Source organism: Carlito syrichta, unplaced genomic scaffold (assembly GCF_000164805.1).
Source record: "Carlito syrichta isolate Samal-C Ts95f unplaced genomic scaffold, Tarsius_syrichta-2.0.1 Scaffold306946, whole genome shotgun sequence".
Lineage (NCBI taxonomy): Eukaryota > Metazoa > Chordata > Mammalia > Primates > Tarsiidae > Carlito > Carlito syrichta.
Window position 1 is genome coordinate 246,467 of NW_007251042.1, and position 18,970 is coordinate 265,436.

At 40.6% G+C, this 18,970-nt stretch overlaps 1 protein-coding gene across 1 annotated transcript in view; it reads left to right on the top strand.

The window, feature by feature from the left end:
• PIWIL2 (piwi like RNA-mediated gene silencing 2) overlaps window positions 1–18,970 on the top strand; it is an 89,920-nt gene that overhangs the window by 40,621 nt on the left and 30,329 nt on the right. Inside the window, exons 16-19 of the mRNA XM_008063548.2 lie at window positions 2,253–2,354; window positions 2,945–3,061; window positions 4,933–5,021; window positions 5,959–6,064. Of these exons, the coding sequence (XP_008061739.1) occupies window positions 2,253–2,354; window positions 2,945–3,061; window positions 4,933–5,021; window positions 5,959–6,064 (414 nt within the window). The remainder of the gene's footprint in view (window positions 1–2,252; window positions 2,355–2,944; window positions 3,062–4,932; window positions 5,022–5,958; window positions 6,065–18,970) is intronic.

Here is an 18,970-nt window from a genome sequence, read left to right on the forward strand (position 1 = left end):
GGTCTCGAACCCACAGGCTCAGGCAATCCACTCACCTCAACCTCCCAAAGCACGGGATTACAGGCTGAGCCACTGAGCCCAGCTGTATTTATTCTTACATGTTTAAATTTGAGTCACCTTCAAAGTATTCTCTGTTTGATACACTACCTATCAAGATACTCTTTCCACTGCTTAAAACAAGTTTTTGAACTTACCACTTTTGATCTTTTAGTGCTTCTTTAATGTTTCTTGTTTCACCTCTTCCATATTGGCAAAATATTTCCTTTTGAGGACTTTTTTAATCCAGGGAAGCAAACAAAAAAGTCACCAGGGGCAAGATTAGGTGAACAGGGAGGATGGGGCATGGAGGTCATGCCACTTTTGGTCAAAAACTGCTGAACACTCAGTACAGTGTGGTCAGGTGTGTTTGTAAATCATCCTCACAAAATGGGCAAATGCGTTGAACTCATCTCCAAAACAAAAAATTCACTGAAGTCAAACGCAGCCTCTCCCAACAACACTAACTGGCACACTGATGCCAATGGGTTCCTAGAACACTTACCTAGCAGGGGAAGCCTGTACTACAAGGGGCCTGCACTCCATAAAATAATTCTGTTTTTGGGGGAGTGTAATGAACTAAAGAGGGTAACCTCTGTGCGGAGATATAAACCCAGTATTGCCAAATAGATTTTTGTTTTGCTTATTTTTTGGTAGAAACCAAAAATCTGAATTTGCACATGTATGCAACCCCCTATGTTTGTTTTTTATTTTTATTTTTTGAGTCAGAATCTCACTATCATCCAGGCTGGAGTGTAGTGCTCATAGCCACCACAGCCCTGACCTGCAGGGCTAAGGCAATCCTTCCACCTCAACCTTCTGAGAAGCTGGAATCACAGGCACATGCTACCATGCCCAGCTAATTTTTTTATTTATTGTAGAGATGAGGTGTTGCTAAGTTGCTGGTCTTGAATCCCTCTGGGTTCAAGCAATCCTCTTGCCTCTGCCTCCCAAAGTACTGGGATTACAGACATGAACTACTGCGCCCAGCCTGCAACTCCCTATGTTTAAATGTTAATTTAAACAAATTCATTTGTAAATCATTGTAGGAACTAAAAAAACACATTTGTCTGCTGTGTCTAACCCATGGACTTGTTGTGTAAAGCTGTGTTCTGCATGCCTTTGGAAATTCTTTGATGCCATTGCTCAGTATGTATCCTCTGAGAAGGCTTAACATCACACCAGTCTTGATTTGGAGCAGGGTACTACTGATTTACCACTTGGAGCAGTTTCTAAAATAAAGGATTGGCAACCTTGTTTCACTTGAGTGCTCCTTTTCTTTATTTAGACTTTGAAAGATTCTTTTTTTCAGTATTGGATATCTTAAGCATAGATAGAGGATACTGACATGAGATACTGTTGGCAATATCATTCAATCTCCACACCAGTGAGTTAGGAATAACTGCTTATAGATTTGGCAATAACTTCATTTCATTCTGCATTTGGCTCTGAACCTTCTTTGTAGTGCTATATTTCATGTTTCCTCAGTTAAAGCTCTGTGGTATGAATGTAATAAGTTGCTTATGTAACTAAAGAGCGTGGTAAAAAACATTATAGGGAATTGGAAGCAGCAAGTCATGTACTTTACCTTGCATATTTTTTTTTTTTTTTTTTTGAGTTGGAGTCTCACTCCATCACCCAGGCTACAGTGCAGTGACATGCTCCCGGCCACCACAGCCTCAACCTGCTGGGCTCTGGTGATCCTTCCGTCTCAGCCTTCCAAGTAGCCAGAATTACAGGCGTGCACTACCATACCCGGCTAATTTTTGATTTAGTGTAGATACGGGGTCTCACCAAGTTGCCCGGGTGGGTCTCAAGCCCCTGGGCTCAGGCAATCCACTCGCCTCAGCCTCCCAAAGTGCTGCTATTACAGGCTGAGCCACCAAGCCCAGCCTACCTTGTATACTTTAAATCCTGGTCCTCTTGCATATGTCTGAAGTCTCCTAATAGATAAGTCTTTGATAATCAGAGCTAGCTCTAGGTAATTAATAGCAACATATTATTACCTACTTATGCAGAGCAACCCTGAACCAAACAAATGTTAATTCAGATCCAAGGACCTTGGTTTGGTTGGAATGTTCACTCTCATTCTTTCAGTTCCTGATTTACCTTAAAGGTCCTGGTGCTATGCAGGCTCAGAATACACCCAATTAGAATCCCATGAAAGTCTCCAGAGAGTTCGTAAGCCTGATTTATATATACTTTATCTCCTCAAGGGAAAGATACAAATGGTTGTTTGTATCATCATGGGCACATGTGATGATCTCTATGGGGCCATCAAGAAGCTGTGCTGTGTGCAGTCTCCAGTGCCCTCCCAGGTGAGTGGAAATTGGGGCAAGAGGTGCAGATGGTATCCCTCGCCTCCCCTGAGACTTGGCAAAGAGGGGTAGTGTGTTCAAAAAGACTAAAAATAGCTGTTAGAAGCCAATATGTGTAGAAAATTTTGGTGAATTTCCCCTGATTAGAATAACCTGGCATGTTAGCTGATAACTCTTCATAAATGCTGCCTTCGTGTTCCCAAGGGAGCAAGCAGTTTGTTGTTCAGAGCCTAAGTCACCAAGTGGTTATGCATGACTGGCTTCTGAAAGTATAGGCTGTATTTTGAAAGGGGAAAGCTGTTATTCCTGTGTGAGTTAAAAAAAAAAATTCCACTCTGCCTGATATCCTTTTGAAAGTTTTCATTTGTTGGTTATAATTTGTTTTAGACTTGGTCTTGTGTGTGAGTGTAGTATCTTGTCTGTGTGCATACATGCCTAGCAAACCTAGAATCAGAACTATAAATGCAAAACGTATCATTTGCTAGCTCAAGTTTCTAAAACAATTATAGCATTTAGTTTAGAATTATTTACATTTTCTGAGAGGTTGACAGTGTCCTGCTTTCCCTCTCCCTTTTGTCCCTTCATCATAGGTTATCAATGTTCGTGTCATTGGACAGCCCACCAAGCTTCGAAGTGTGGCCCAGAAAATTTTACTTCAGATTAACTGTAAATTGGGTGGTGTGCTCTGGGGAGTGGATATTCCTCTGGTGAGTGATGCTGAGATTTACGGTTTTATTCAGTTTGTGTCTGGAAAATCCTCCAAGCTATTTTCTTAGTTTTTCTCATTTAGTTATCCTTTCTTTCCTCGGTGCTTACTCAGTAGTCTAAATGGTTCGCTGCTTGTTTTTGAGAGTGCCCATGAACAAAGAACAGCTTTTACATTTTTAAACGGTGAAAAAAAAATGAGAATAGGACCAATACGTCATGACTCATGAAAATTATATGAAATTCAGTTTTTCGTGTCCTTAAATATGATTTTACTGGGACACAGCCACTCTTTTTTTTCCATACTGTCCATGACTACTTTTGTTTTATAAAGACAGAATTGGATACAGATTGAGAATTCCTCATCTAAAATGCTTGGGACCAGAACTTTTTTGGATTTCACATGTTTTGGGATTTTGGAATATTTGCATTACACTTACCAGTTGAGCATCCCTAGTCCAAAAAACCCCAAATTTGAAATGCTCCAAAATCTGAAACTCTTTAAATGTCATGTCAGTGCCCAAAAAGTTTCAGGTTTTGGAACATTACAGATTTCAGATTTGGGATGCTTAACCTGTGGTTCCTGCAGAGACCATATGTCTCACAAAGTCTAAGATATTTACTCTTTAGTCTTTTTACAGAAAAAGTTTGCAGATCTGTGGTCTAGATCTCTGACTTTTTTTTTTTTTTTTTTGAGTTGGAGTCTCACTCTGTCACCCAGACTGGAGTGCAGTGGCCGCTCCCAGCCACCGCAGCCTCGACCTGCTGGGCTCCGGCGATCCTTCCGCCTCAGCCTTCCAAGTAGCTGGAACTACATGCGCACGCTACCACGCCCGGCTAATTTTTGACTCATTGTAGAGATGAGGTCTTGCCAAGTTGCCCAGGCGGGTCTCAAACCTGTGGGCTCAGGCAATCCACTCACCTCAGCCTCCCAAAGGCGCAGGATTACAGGCTGAGCCACCGAGCCTGGCTTAGATCTCTGACTTTGTTTATGATGTTTAAAAAATGTGGACCGGGCTCGGTAGCTCAGCCTGTAATCCCAGCATGTTGGGATGCTGAGGCGAGTGAATTGGATGCTGAGGCGAGTGAATTGCCTGAGCCCACGGGTTCGAGACCAGCCTGGGAAACTTGGCAAGACCTCGTCTCTACAATTAAAAAAAAAAAGTTAACCGGGTGTGGTAGTGCCTGCCTATAGCTCCGGCTACTTGGAAGGCTGAGGCGGAAGGCTCGCCAGACCCTAGCAGGTGCATGTGCCACTGCCCTCCAGCCTGGGAGACAGAGTGAGACTCCAAATAAAAAAAAAAAAGAAAAAGAAAAAAATGTCAAATGTGGCTGGATACAGCTCAAACCTGTAATCCCAGCACTTTGGGAGACCAAAGCAAGGGGATTACCTGGGCCCAGGGGCTTGAGACCAGCCTGGGCAATTTGGTGAGACCTAGTCTCTACAATAAATCAAAAAATTAGCTGTGCAGTGGTGGTGCGTGCCTGTAGTCTCAGCTACTTGGAAGGCTGAGGCAGAAGGATCCTCTGAGCCCAGCAAGTTGAGGCTACAGTGGCTGTGAACATGCTACTGCACTCCAGCCTGGGCTACAGAGTGAAACTCCAATTAAAAAAAAAGAAAGAAAGAAAATTAAATCAGTGAAATGATGGCAGTCATCTTTAAGGACTGACCTGAAATAAAGAGAATACTCATTGCTGATCATTTGATTAAAGAGAAAGAAAAAAAAGTCAAATTAATTGTCTTCCTTTTCCTTTCCCAGAGCTCGTTTTCATATGTAAACAGTAAGGGGAAATAGCTTTGGGGTTCAGATAATAGTTGAAAATGAAACAATGGATTTTGGGGTTTGCTTTTGGTTGTTACTTTCTAACCTAGAAACAATTAATGGTGATTGGCATGGATGTCTACCACGACCCCAGCAGAGGCATGCGCTCCGTGGTTGGCTTCGTTGCAAGCATCAATCTGTAAGTACTACTCGTGGTACTGTTTTGTTTGGTTACCTCATTTTTAGGTCTAATCTTATTGTAAATCTAGCAATTTTTTTAGTAATATGTATTATAGTATAAAGAATTATAAACTCCTTCCTCCACTATCTTCCTGTGACATTTGTCTGTGCAACAGACTAACCAAACTTGTCACAGGTGTAAGTTTACTTCCCAGCTGCAGTGCAACCCCCTTCAAGGATGGGGGCTGTGCCTTCTTGTTGGTTCCTTCCCCCAAGAAATGAGGTATTTGTCTGTCTGTTCTGGTTGTAAAAATAAAACATGCTTATTTCATATATCTGCAGAAATTTAGAATGTTAAAGTTTCTTTCGGTCCATTGTCAATTAAGCACCACCAAAATTTTGATGTATATATGCTTTTAGGTTCTCTTTTATGCATATATTTATACATAGCATGTTATATATACATAATATAGTTGCTGTATAAATGCATGCACATATATTTATTTATTTACTCAGACACAAATGAAATATTATTAGGCATATTGTTCCCAGCTTGTTTTATGTACTTAAACTGTTTATTTTGGACATTTTTCCCTATCAGTACCAATTCAAATCTCAACCAATTCAATTGCTGCACAGAATTTGTTGATGCTATATCACTTTAATTAACTAATCCTTTGTTGGTGGATATCTAGGTTAAGGTTTTTTCAATTGGAATAGTTTTGTAGACAATATCTACAATTATATTTTTGTATTCTGTGTATGGCTTAAGTGTGTCTTTTCCCCCACATTACTACTTGTTTTTACGTAGACCATAAATGCATTTACTAGATACTTATTATTGGACTGATTAATAGAGAACTCTGTGTGTGCTAACATCAGACCATAGGCCTTCCTCTGTGGGTGTTTGTTCATCTTGCTTTCTCTGTCTCTTTGTTTAATGACCCTTACCCCAGCACCCTCACAAAATGGTATTCACGAGTGGTATTCCAGATGCCTCATCAGGAAATTGTGGATAGCCTGAAGCAGTGCCTGGTGGGCTCCTTAAAAAAGTATTATGAGGTGAGAAATTATAATGTTTCTAAAGACTATCTACTTGAACACTTTCACAGAAAGTCTAAAGTAATAGGAGGGATCCCAAATCAAAGGTGAGTCTCTTAAATAGTCGTTGCTGAACAAGCAGCTCAAAGTTACTCTTTTTGGTCTTGTACTTGTACTGATTAGCTCAAAGAGCTAGATGCTTTGATTTGGTTTAATAAGTAGTAATTTATTTCCCAGGTTATCAGCCTGATGCCTGCAGATACAATCTTCATGACTTTATCAGGAAAGCTAGGGGTAAATTTCAGCAATTAAAGCAACTTATGAATTTACTCAGCTTTTTATGACTGTCATTAGGTGCTGGCTTTTTTCATTTTGGTTCAAGGCAAATGTCTCCCTATAAATCATCCCTAGAACTCCAAAACATGCTAATCATGGAGAATTGCTGTCATTAAGCTGATATTGGGTCTGGAACAGAGAGCAAGCAAGGTGCTGATTTTTGCCTTGGCCAGTACATCAAAGGAGACGCTGATAAGTGGCTTTCATTTCTTAGGGTCAGGGTTAGACCTTAACCTTTGCATAGAGGTTAGCCCTCTGCACCTGGAGACATCTCACAGATCACCTACCAGCAACTCAACCACACTTTTTTTTATGGAATAGTGGAAAACAAATCACTTCATGTTAAATAGTATAGCATTGGAACCATCTATTTCATTGTAATGATATTTGGTTTATAATGGAATTTTGGACATTAAGGAACTTATGACAAAAAAAATCAAAATTTTATATCTTATATTTTTCTAATTCATGGTCATGTGTGAAATAGTCACCAACATGCATCGCAGGTTCATTGATACATGTTGTATGATAGTAATTTGTTTGACATCTTCCACCTGGGGGTGTTTTTCTATTCAAGCAGATGATACATTCTCATTTTCTTCCTCCCACGTTAATAATATGTAATTTATCATTCAGTCTGTTGTTTGGTGAAGATGTGGAAGGACATACTTGTGATTCCTGAAAACCACTTCTCAGCTGATCAATCATATCTCAGTATATATTTCATCTCTATTTGCTTTTTCATGCAATTTGAATGGACAACTTCAAGGAAACACACATTTTTGAAAAATTTGCACTGGTATAAGTTTGTCCTGTATAACCAGCAATCTCTTTATGTCCCCTGGGTGGGGAAGGACATCTGAGTAGTTTGCTAGATTTATGGTGTCCCCTCAGAGGGGACATCCAAGTGCAAAATGTTAAAACAGCAAGAAATTTAATAATTTTATAAGATTGAAGTCAGTCTCGAGCTCTACCTTATGTCTTTATAAGATAATATTTCCTATACTGTCCTGCAAATAATTTACTACTATTCAGGTATTATAGAGATTATGTCAAAAAAAAAAAAAAAGTTGAATTTTTTATCTCCAAGAGGATTCATATGTTATGCTACTTTGTCACTAAGTTCTACCAGACTTTCCTTTCTTTCTTTCTTTTTTTTTTTTTTGATTAGGAGTCTCACTCTTGCTCAGATTGAGTGCAGTGGCATGATCGTGGCTCATTGCATCCTCAACCTCTTGGGCTCAGGTAGTTTTCCCACCTCAGCCTTCCAAATAGCTGGGACTACAGGCATGTGCCATCATGCCCAGCTAATTTTTCTTTTCTTTTCTTTTTTTTTTTTGTAGAGTCTAGGTCTTGCTATGTTGCCCAGGCTAGTCTTGAATTCCTAGGCTCAAGCAATCCTCCCACCTTCGTCTCCCAAAGTGCTGGGATTGATTACAGGTGTGAGCCACTGTGCCTGGCCCAGACTTTCCTTTTGTTTTTGTTGTTGTTACTGTTTTCCTTCATAGTTTGATCTGTCTTCTAGGACCTAGCTGTGAAGACTTTCCTATCATTTCCCTCAGTGCTCCATCCCTTAACTATAGAATTATTGCTTTATGTTCCTCTCCCAGTAAAAAGTAGTATCACATCTTGCCTACACTAGTTATCTGTATCCTTATTTATTTTTCCTACTAAGTTGTAAACTGCTTGAACACTGGTTACTGACAGCTGTGTAAATTATCTTAAAACTTAGTGATTTGGCTGGGCTTGGTGGCTCAGCCTGTAATCCCAGCACTTTGGGAGGACGAGGCGAGTGGATTGGCTGAGCCCGCAGGTTTGAGACCAGCCCGGGCAACTTGGCAAGACCTGTCTCTACAATAAATCAAAAATTAGCTGGGCATAGTAATACACGCCTGTAGTTCTAGCTACTTGGAAGGCTGAGGCAGAAGGATTGCTGGAGCCCAGCAGGCCAACCCTGGGGTGACTGTGAGCATGCCACTGCATTCTATCCTGGAGGAAATTCTTAGTGGCTTATAGTGAATACGTGTGATGTTCACTCTCAGGAACTTAGGGCACAGTGGGCTCCAGTCTCTATGTGGGCCTTGTCATATGGTCTTTCCATGGGCTGTTTGAGCCTCCTTATGGTATGGTGACTGGATTCAAAACTTGAACATTCTGGGAGACTGAGAGAGCCAAGTGGAAGTCATGTTGCCTTTTATTCGTTAGCTGTGGAAGTCATGCAATATCACTGCATTCTAATTGTCGAAGTAATCAAAAAGTCCCTTCCCAGGCTCAAGTGTAGGGAAATAGAATCCACTTCTTAATCCAGGAATGGCAAGGTTCTGGAAGAACACGCAGGACTGGAGATATTGCTGTGGCTGTTTTTGAAAGCACAATCTGCCACAAGCACAGGGCCTATCTTTATTTTCTGTCCCTTATAGTGTCTTGTACATAGCTGACACTTTTCTTGGTGAATCACATTGACTTTCTAGTGTCATGGCTTTGTTCTAGGTCAAATAACTGTTTGTTTTGCTTTTGTTTCTTTAGGTGAACTATGAACTTAGGTGATATTTATTAAACCCTACTGAACCACATCAAAGATAAAATAAATATGTTTATTTTAAATTTAGAATAAGACCGCTCATCTAAATATTCTCTGAATCAAAAGTTTAGTTTAATTCAAGTCCTCACTATTGTCTTAGTCCTGTGCCAGCTTTTGGCATTTCCCCAACTGTTCTGCAGCTAATGGAAGGAATCTTTGTGATATAATTTGGATGTTTGTTCCCTTAAATCTCATATTGAAATGTGATCTCCAGTATTGGAGGTAGAGTCTAGCAAGAGGTGTTTGGGTCGCAGGGTGGACCTCTTACAAATGGCTTATTGCTATTCTCTCAGTAATGAGTTAATTCTCACTCTGTTATTTCAGGCTATTTTAAACTGATTGTTTAAAAGAGCCTGGCACCAACTCCTTTGGCTCTTGCTTCTGCTCTTGCCATGAGACATGCCTGCTCCTTCTCTTCCTTCCACCATGATTGTAAGCTTCCTGAGACCTCACCAGAAGCTCAGCAGATGCTGATGCCATGTAGAACTGTGAGCCAAAATGTTCCTCTTTTTTTAATAAATTACCCAGTCTCAGGTATTCCTTTATAGCAACGCAAAATGGACTAATACACTTGTATTTAAACTGTTTTGACCATGTCTCTCCCAGAGCTGCTTCTGATTCTTCAACAGCCTCAAAACACATTTGTTCTTTTTTTTTTTTTTGAGTTAGAGTCTCACTCTGTCACCCAGACTGGAGTGCAGTGGCCACCCCCGGCTCCTGCAGCCTCAACCTGCTGCGCTCCAGTGATCCTTCCGCCTCAGCCTTCCAAATAACTGGAACTACAGGCGTGTGCTACCACACCCAGCTAATTTTTGATTTATTGTAGAGATGAGGTCTCGCCAAGTTGCCCAGGTGGGTCTTGAACCCGCAGGCTCAGGCAATCCACTCACCTCAGCCTCCCAAAGTGCTGGGATTACAGGCTGAGCCACCGAGCCTGGCTAACACATTTACTCACAGGTTTCAATGTTCTGACTACCTCTAGACTCCCCAATTTTATCTTCTCCTAAGAATGACAGAAGCTACCAGAAGTTTCAACACCTCCAAATAATTATCTTCTTACACATTTTCAGCCCCATTTCACATCAGTGCTAGTTCAAAGCCTATCTTCTCCATTCTAAATCTTTTATTTGTCCTCTGGACTTGTGTTCAGTAATAGAATTTTTCCAAATACCCTTAACCCTTTCCTTGAATGGTTGGTTTCTCTCTTCTTTTTTTTCTGTAACCAGGCCTTTGCTTGATGAGTCTGTTTTCTTAGAAGTATCTCAGGGTGTGATTACTCTCATATTGGAGAGCCAGACACCTCGGTTGTCTCCTCCTTACATCCAGTTGAATCTTTAGATGTTGCTTTACCACTATCCTTTCCTTTGATAGTGTACATAATATGTATTCACTCATTAACTGTTTACTGAATGATTATTTTGTACCAGACATTGTTCTAGACACTGGAGAAACAGAACTGAACAAAACAGACAAAGCCTCTGGTTCTCATGGGGCTCATATTTACTGGGGGAGATTATTTTCTTGCTTATGTAGTTGTCTGTATATTATATAGCAATGTAAGTATTAGATAGGTCTAAAAATTGAGTGTAATTTTAAAATGTTTTGTTTGGTCGATTTTAAAAGTGATATAGTAAGAGAAGTGATTAGATTATTAATTTAGATTGACTAGTCATGGAAGGTCATATTTACATAGAGGACATTTAAGTTGAGATTTGAATGACAAGGAGCCAGCCATGTGAAGATGGACATTCAGGCAGAGGGAATGACCATCAGCTTAATGATTTTAAAACAGGAATAAGCCTGGCTGGTGTTGTGTGTTCAAGGAACTGGAAGGAGGCCAGGATGGCTAGAGTGTAGCATACAAGGAGGAGAAGTGATCAGATTATGTCATCCTCTCTAAATTTGGATTTTATGTTGGTTTTGAGTTCAAGCAAGAGGTGGTAGCTCAGATGGAGAGAGATGGAAAGAAAAGTATTGATTTAGGGTCTGTTTTTGAGGTAGAGGTGCCAGCCCATCCTGATGGTATAGATGTGAGTGGGAGAAGAATGCAAGAAGAATGAAGGGTAATTTCTAAATGTTTGACTTGAACAACTGCCCCGTTGTTAGTGCTATATTTTGAGAAAAGAGAAGACTGAAAAAAGAAACTAAAGAGTTTCTGTCTTAAGTTTGATATGCTTATTTAACATCCATATAGAGTTATGAAAAAGTTTAGTGTGGAATTTTGGGAAGAGGATATGGGCTAGAGGTAAAGACAGGGAGCCATCTGCATGTAGATGTAGATATTTACAGCCTTTGATGTAGATGTATCACCCAGAGAGAATATATAGATAAAGAAGAAAAGGCAGCCCACGACCTAGGCACTTGTATATTTAGAAGTTGAACAGATGAGCAGGAACTTGCAGGTAGGAGTAAAAAAGAGGAGTCACTGAAGAGGAAGAAAACCAAAGAGTGTGATATCACAGGAGCCATAGAAGGAAGTGTTGTAAAAGGGAAGGAGTGGTCAACTCTTATAAGTACTGTTTGTTAGTCTAGATAAGATCATAACAGAAAAGTAACTGTTGAACTTCTCAACATGGTGAGAGGTCTTAGGGATGGAATCCTGATTGTAGTAGGTTATGAGAAATCTTGAAAGGGGAAGTCGAGATAGCAACACTTAGATATATTTTTGTTCTTTAAAAAATAATTTCTAGCCAGGCACAGGTGGCTCATGCCTGTAATCCCAGCACTTTGGGAGGCAAAGGCTAGAAGATTCCCCAAGTCCAGGGGTTCGAGACCAGCCTGGGTAGCATGGTGAGACCTTGTCTCTACAATAAATAAAAAAATTAGCCAGACGTGGTGGCATGCACGTGTAGTTCCAGCTACTTGGAAGGCTGAAGTGGAAGGATCACCTGAGCCCAGCAGGTCGAGGCTGCGGTGGCCATGAGCATGCCACTATACTCTGGTCTAGGCCACAGAGTGAGACTCCGTCTCAAATAATAATAATAATTATTATTATTTCTTATTCATCAAAAGAGTATATATTTACTTATACTGCATATAATTTTAAATAACAAATATAGTTATGCATCTCTTAACAGCAAGGATACATTCTGAAAAGTGCTTTTTGTTTTGTTTTGTTTTTTAGTTTCACTCTGTTGCCCAGGCTGGAGTTCAGTGACATGCTTATGGCCACTGCAGCCTCAGCCTGCTGGGCTCAGGTGATTCTTCCATCTCAGCCTTCCAAGTAGCTGGAACCACAGGCATGTGCCACTATGCCTGGCTTTTTTTTTTTTTTAATTGTAGAGACAAGGTCTTGCCATGTTGTTCAGGCTGGTCTCGAATCCCTGAGCTCTGGCAGTTCTCTTGCCCCACTTCCCAAAGTGCTGGGATTACAGATGTGAGCCACTGCACCTGACAAGAAATGTATTTTTAGGTGATTATGTCTTTGCACAAACACCATTAAATGTACTTAGCAAATCTGGGTGGTAGAGCCTACTATACACTCAGGCAATGTGGTACAGCCTCTCGTTCCTGACTATAAACCCAAACAGCGTGTTACTATATTGTACACTGTAGGCAGCTGTAATACAGCAGTATTTGTGTAACTAAACATACCTAAATGTAGAATAAGCACATTAAAAACTTGGTATTAATCTTATGGGATCCCTGTTGTATATGCAGCCTGTTGTTGACTGAAATATTATGTGGTACATGACTGTAATATCTATATTACTTTCCTCGTGCTGTGTAGGGCATGACTGCAGTGTCTGTGTTAGTTTCCTAGAGCTGCTGTGACAGATGATCATCAGTTGGGAGGCTTAAACGAGAAAAATTTATTCTCACAGTTCTAAGCTAGTAGTCTGAAATCAAGGGTCAGCAGAGCTATGCTTCCTCTGAAGGCTCTGGAAAAGAATCCAGCTCTTCTAGGTTCTAGTGGTAGGCCAGAAACCCTTGGCATTCTTTGGTTTGCAGCTACAATCCTCAATGTCAACATCTGTGATCATATAGCCTTCTTTTCCTATATGTCAGTGTCTCTGCTGTGTCTCTGTAGCTCTGTCTCCTTAAAAGGACTCCATTCAGCCGGGCTCAGTGGCTCAGCCTGTAATCCTGCACCTTTGGGAGGCTGAGGTGAGTGGATTGCCTGAGCCTGTGGGTTTGAGACCCGCCTGGGCAGCGAGATTTCATTTCTACAATAAATCAAAAAATCAGCCAGGCGTGGTAGCGCATGCCTGTAATTCCGGCTACTCGGAAGGCTGAGGCGGAAGGATCGCCGGAGCCCAGGAGGTGAGCCTGCGGTGGCCGGAAGTGGCCACTGCACTCCAGTCTGGGCGACAGAGTGAGACTCCAACTCTAAATAAATAAATAAATAAAAGAGAATTAAAAAAAAAAAAGGACTCCATTCATTGGATTTAAGGCCCACCCAGACCCAGTATAACTTCATATTTACTTGATTATATCTTCAAAGGTCATATTCATAGATACTGTAGGTTAGAACTTGAACATAACATTTTGGAAGATCAGTTCGACTCACAACAGTATCAAAAAACATGTAGCCGGGCTTGGTGGCTCAGCCTGTAATCCCCCGCCTTGGGAGGCTGAGGTGAGTGGATTGCCTGCGCCCGCGGGTTCGAGACCCGCCTGGGAAGCAAGACCTCATCTCTACAATAAATCAAAAAATCAGCTGGTCGTGGTAGTGCACGCCTGTAGTTCCAGCTACTTGGAAGGCTGAGGCGGAAGGATCGCCGGAGCCCAGCAGGTCGAGGTTGCAGTGGCCGGAAGTGGCCACTACACTCCAGTCTGGGCGACAGAGTGAGACTCCAACTCAAAAAAACAAAAACAAAAAACAAACAAACAAACAAAAACATGTAAAGAAAAACAGATTTTTGAACCAGTTCTTTCCTGTTCCCATGTTCAGCCCTCTAGAGGCAACAACTTTCACCTATTTTAGTTTTCTTCCTCTGGCATATATCTGTATACTCCCAAATAATGTATTTTTTGCTCTTTCTTTTGGAGACATTACCTGTTGTCTTCCTACTATAGAAAATGAGGATTTAAACCTCTCACAACGTGTTAACCATCACCACCTCCATCCCCTACCTTGCACTCAATACATATTACAGCATCTGGTTAAATCTTTTTTTTTTTTTTTTTTTTGAGTTGGAGTCTCACTCCTTTGCCCAGGCTGGAGTGCAGTGGCATGCATGCTCACGGCCACTCCAGTGTTGACCCTCTGGGCTCCAGCAATCCTTTCGTCTCAGCCTTCTGAGTAGTTGGAACCACAGATGAGCTCCACCACATCGGGCTATTTTAAAAATTTTATCATAGAGATGAGGCCTCGCCAAGTTACCTGGGCTCAGGCAATCCACTCGCCTCGGCCTCCCAAAGTGCTGGGATTATAGGCTGCGCCACCGAGCCCGGCCTGGTTAAATCACTTTTTAGTGTTTGTGATAATATTACAGTTGAGTTGCATAATATTATGTAAGATCACAACTTCTTTCTTTTATAATTTTTTGTTTTTCTCCTGGAGTTAGTAATTACCTCATTTTTTTATTTCCTTAGTTTTCTGTATATAACTAATTCTTCTCTCAAATTCAACTAGAGATCTTTAAAACTTCTTACTGTCTGGTAAGAAGTATATTTAAGCCGGCTCGGTGGCTCAGCCTGTAATCACGCGCCTTTGGGAGGCTGAGGTGAGTGGATTGCCTGAGCCCGCGGGTTCGAGACCCGCCTGGGCAACTTGGCGAGACCTCACCTCCACAATAAATAAAAAATGAGCCAGGTGTGGTAGCACGTGCCTGTAGTTCCAGCTACTCGGAAGGCTGAGGCAGAAGGATCGCCAGAGCCCAGCAGGTCGAGGCTGCAGTGGCTGGGAGCGGCCACTGCACTCCAGTCTGGGTGACAGAGTGAGACGTATATTTAGTATAGCATTTATATGACAGATACAAGAGTAATATCATTATGAATACAAGTGACATGGAGGAGCCAGTGTGAGGGTAGGGATAGATTTAAAGAAACAACTTATCTGCCCTGTAAAGCCATTATATACATTTCAGGTTTTTGTACTAATTTGTACTAATTTGATTACTCTTTTCATCCTTGTTTTGTCATCATTTGTACCTTCTGATAAACACATGCAAAACTCTTTAGCATGGAGATTAGCTGATGGTTAGTTAACTTCAGTCACACCTCATAATCTGTAAATTTTTTTTTTTTTAAAGAGATCTCCTGCCTAGAACCCTTCATTATCCTGTAACAGCATGACCCAAATGCTCATTAGGCCTGTCTATTGACCTGGGATTTTCTTTCACGCTCTGGGAAATTGCTTTTGTTTTCTATGTTTAAAGAATATCTTTCTTGGTTTATTTCATTGTTCACTTTTTTTTAATGACACTTTTGGTTTCTCAAAAAAAATTGAGAATTTTATATTTCTAAAAATACCTTTATTTTATCCACAAACTTAACAGTTTGTGTATCATTTATGCTCTGAACTCCTGGGCTCAGCCTCCTGAGTAGCTGAGATTACAGGCATTAGCCACTGTACCTAGCATACTCAAAATTTTGAAGACATTACTTCATTGTCTTATAGATTTTAGTATTGTTAACACATCTCAACTTAATTCTAATTCCCATAATTTTTTTCCCTTTATTTTTTTTCTTCTATCTCTGGCATTCTGAAATGTCATCAAATTCCTAGTTATGGGTGTTTTCTCATTTATTGTGCTGGGTATTTATTAGGCCCGTTCAATCTGGAAATAAGCTGTGGTTCCACAAAATTTTTGTCTATTATTTCTTTGATGATTTCTTCTCATCCATGTCTACTTGCTTTTCCTGGAATTTTAGATTTAATTCTCCTAATTTTTTATTTTTTATCTCCAATATTTCATATATTTTTCTCATTCTAGTTTCTTGGTGATTTCCTTAACTTTATTTTCCCTTCTATTGAATACTAATTTCAGAGATTTTCTTGTTGTGGGAGTTTAGGGACCAATAGTGAAGCTAAAGGGAACAGTTCTAAAAACTACCCTCACTTGTAATACCAATTGCAAGTTTGCAGGGTTCTCAAAAATCACACTCAGTTTTGAGAGTTAACTGAAGGAACTTACAGAACTCACTGAAATCTATTATACTTGTGGTTGGGGGTTATTACAGGGAAAATAATAAAAATAAAATCAGCTTAGGGAAGAAATGCAGAAGCAGGGTCCAAGAGAAGTACTATACATAGAACTTCCATTGTCCTCTTCCCAAGAAGCCAGGTTGCATTAGTTTTCTTCTGGCAGTGGTGTATGCTAGTGTGTATGGAATTTTACCAACCAGATATGCTTACCTAAGTCTTGATGTCCAGAAGTTCATTGGGGCTCCATTATGTAGGCATGTTTGATTGTTTGATTGCCCTTGTGACTGATCTCAGTCTGCAGCCCCTATGGGAATTACCCAGATCCACTACCCTACATTACACTGTTTCTGTCTAGCTAGTAGCTAGCCCAAGCCCTCAGGGAAACAAAGTCCTTAGAGATTCCCTCCTAGAAGCCAAGATCATAGGCCAGACCTCTCTTGGATCAGATAAACTCTTCACTGTAAAGCCCACTTCCTAGACTTTGGCTAGAGTTCTGTTACAGCACAATGATCATGTTTGTCTGGAAATTTACATTTAGTATAGCATTTATATGACAGACACAGGAGTAATATCATTATGAATACACTTGACATGTGGAGGAGCCAGTGTGAGGATAAGGATAGGTTTAATGCCCTATAAAGCCATTACATACATTTTCAAGTTTTTGTACTAATTTGGTTACTCTTTTCATCCTTGATTTATCACCGTTTGTACCTTCTGATAAATATGTGCAAAACTCTTAAGAAGGACGTTAACTGATGGTTAGCTAAATTCAATTCTGCTCAGGCCAGTCATTTTCTCATTTGTGTTATATCCTGAAGTGACTTTAACCTAATCTCCCAATACAATTGATTATCAATATCAGTATTATCATAAGACTTTTTTTTACATGAATTAGTTGAATCTTGACAACAGATTAATGTTACTTCATATCACAGTGTGATAATAGATATAACCTGAAATATAAGAGTCAGAAGATACTGGCATATTACTAGAGTCCTACTCAGTCATGATTAATTAGTCCAGTCTGTCATCCTACTGTGTATCTCCAAGGGGTGTGTCTCCCGCTTAAATTTGCAGGCTTCCATTCTACGTTATCAGATTTCAAAAGCAGGAGTAGTCTCAGCAACATGGCTTTACCAGTTTTTTTGCATCTGGTTTGTTTTAGCTAACAGATAATATCATCTCTTGCTCTAAGCCTCTCCCGAGGCACCAGTATATTATTAGATTTCCCTCATTGTATAACCGTTATTCTCCTTCTTCCTTCTCTCCATGTATATCCATACCTTTTCACCTTTGGAAGGGACGTTAAGTTTGGACACATTGTATAGTAGTATAGACTACTAGCAGCAGTACTAGTCTAGCAAGTGTCTCCTCCTCACTCCCATTCATATAGGGCAGGGTTATATAGGAGCAGAACTAGTGGGTTATCGTGACCACTAGGCAGTATAGCTTCCTTCTCTGTGAACCCGAGTTTTCCAGGTGGAATGAAGGTACAATCCACCCCATCAGGCCCTTAGGAACTCTAATGTAAAAGTTTAAAACTGTAGTTACAATTTCTTGCTTAGAGATTGTTGTGGATTTGTGTTTCAAAATGAAGTCCTAACTCCCAGTATCTGTAAAAGAAACCTTATTTGGAAATAGGGTCTTCGCAGATGACCAAATTTAAATGAGGTCATTACAGTGGACCCTATTCCAATAATACTGTATTCTTATGTAGAGAAGAAATTTGGACACAGAGACAGATACCCATGGAGAGATTAATGTGAAGACACAAGGAGAACACCATCCATAAGCCAAGAAACACCTGAGGCTACCAGAAGCTAGGAGGGAGGCATGAACAGAATCTTTCCCTGTAGCCTTCAGAAGTAACCAACGCTGCCAATGCTATGATTTTGAACTTCCAGCCTCCAGAACCATGGGACAATAAGTTTCTGTTGTTTAAGCCAGCAAGTTTTTGTGACAGCCCTAGCAAACTAGTGCAGTTAGTAGTTAACTAGTGGTTTTGGCAGCTGCAGTGTATGCCTGGTCCCGTGACCACTATATCAGCCAGGCAAAAAAGAGTTGAAGTCCTTAGTCATGTGAGGGAAAAAGAAAAACCTATATAGCATCCTCCCCTCATGGGAAGAATTGTAGCGTTATCATAGTCTCCTGCCCTACCCCTCTCCCCTAGATTCAGCAGAAAAGGGAATGAATCTGTCTAGGAGGGACATTAAGTTAAATGTGAGCATACATTCATGAAAGTGTGTGAGCCAACCCTTCATGTTTTTCTCCTCTCCATTTTAGACAACAAATGTTTCAGTTGCCCATTCTAATTCTCCATCAGACTTTACTATGAGGATGACATTGTGTTCTTTGGTTTGGAGAAATGTGACTCACTGGTCCAAATTGGTGCAATATCTTCAGTTTTAGTTCTTCTATAGTATTTTGAGTATTTGAATCTACCAGCAGGTATGCAAAGCCCAGTCTATAATAAGTATGTGCTCCTGTCAGGAACTGCCGCAGCCTGCTGGGGCTACCACAGTCAGTCCAACTTGCCTACCAAGTACAGGGACTTCCACTTGGGAAGTCTGCCCCATAGCCTATACTCTCTTGTTTGCAGACAGAACAGTTCTTGGTGGTTTGTGCTTCAAAGGGTTCAAGAGGAGCATGTCTAGATTCAGCCCATCTCTACACTACTGTAACTCCCTAGTGTCCACTCATTTCATGGAGCCAGTGACAACCTCAGGATAACACACCAGGATATCTACTCCCAGTTTCTAGTCACCTTCCCATCCTGGAAGGAGGTCCTTCTACTAGGTATCAACATGTCCTACTTTCTTTTTTTTAAATTGAGGTGATGTGGTGGTGACTCATGCCTGTAATCCCAGCACTTTGGTAGGTCAAGGCAGAAGAATCTCTTGAATCCAGGAATTTG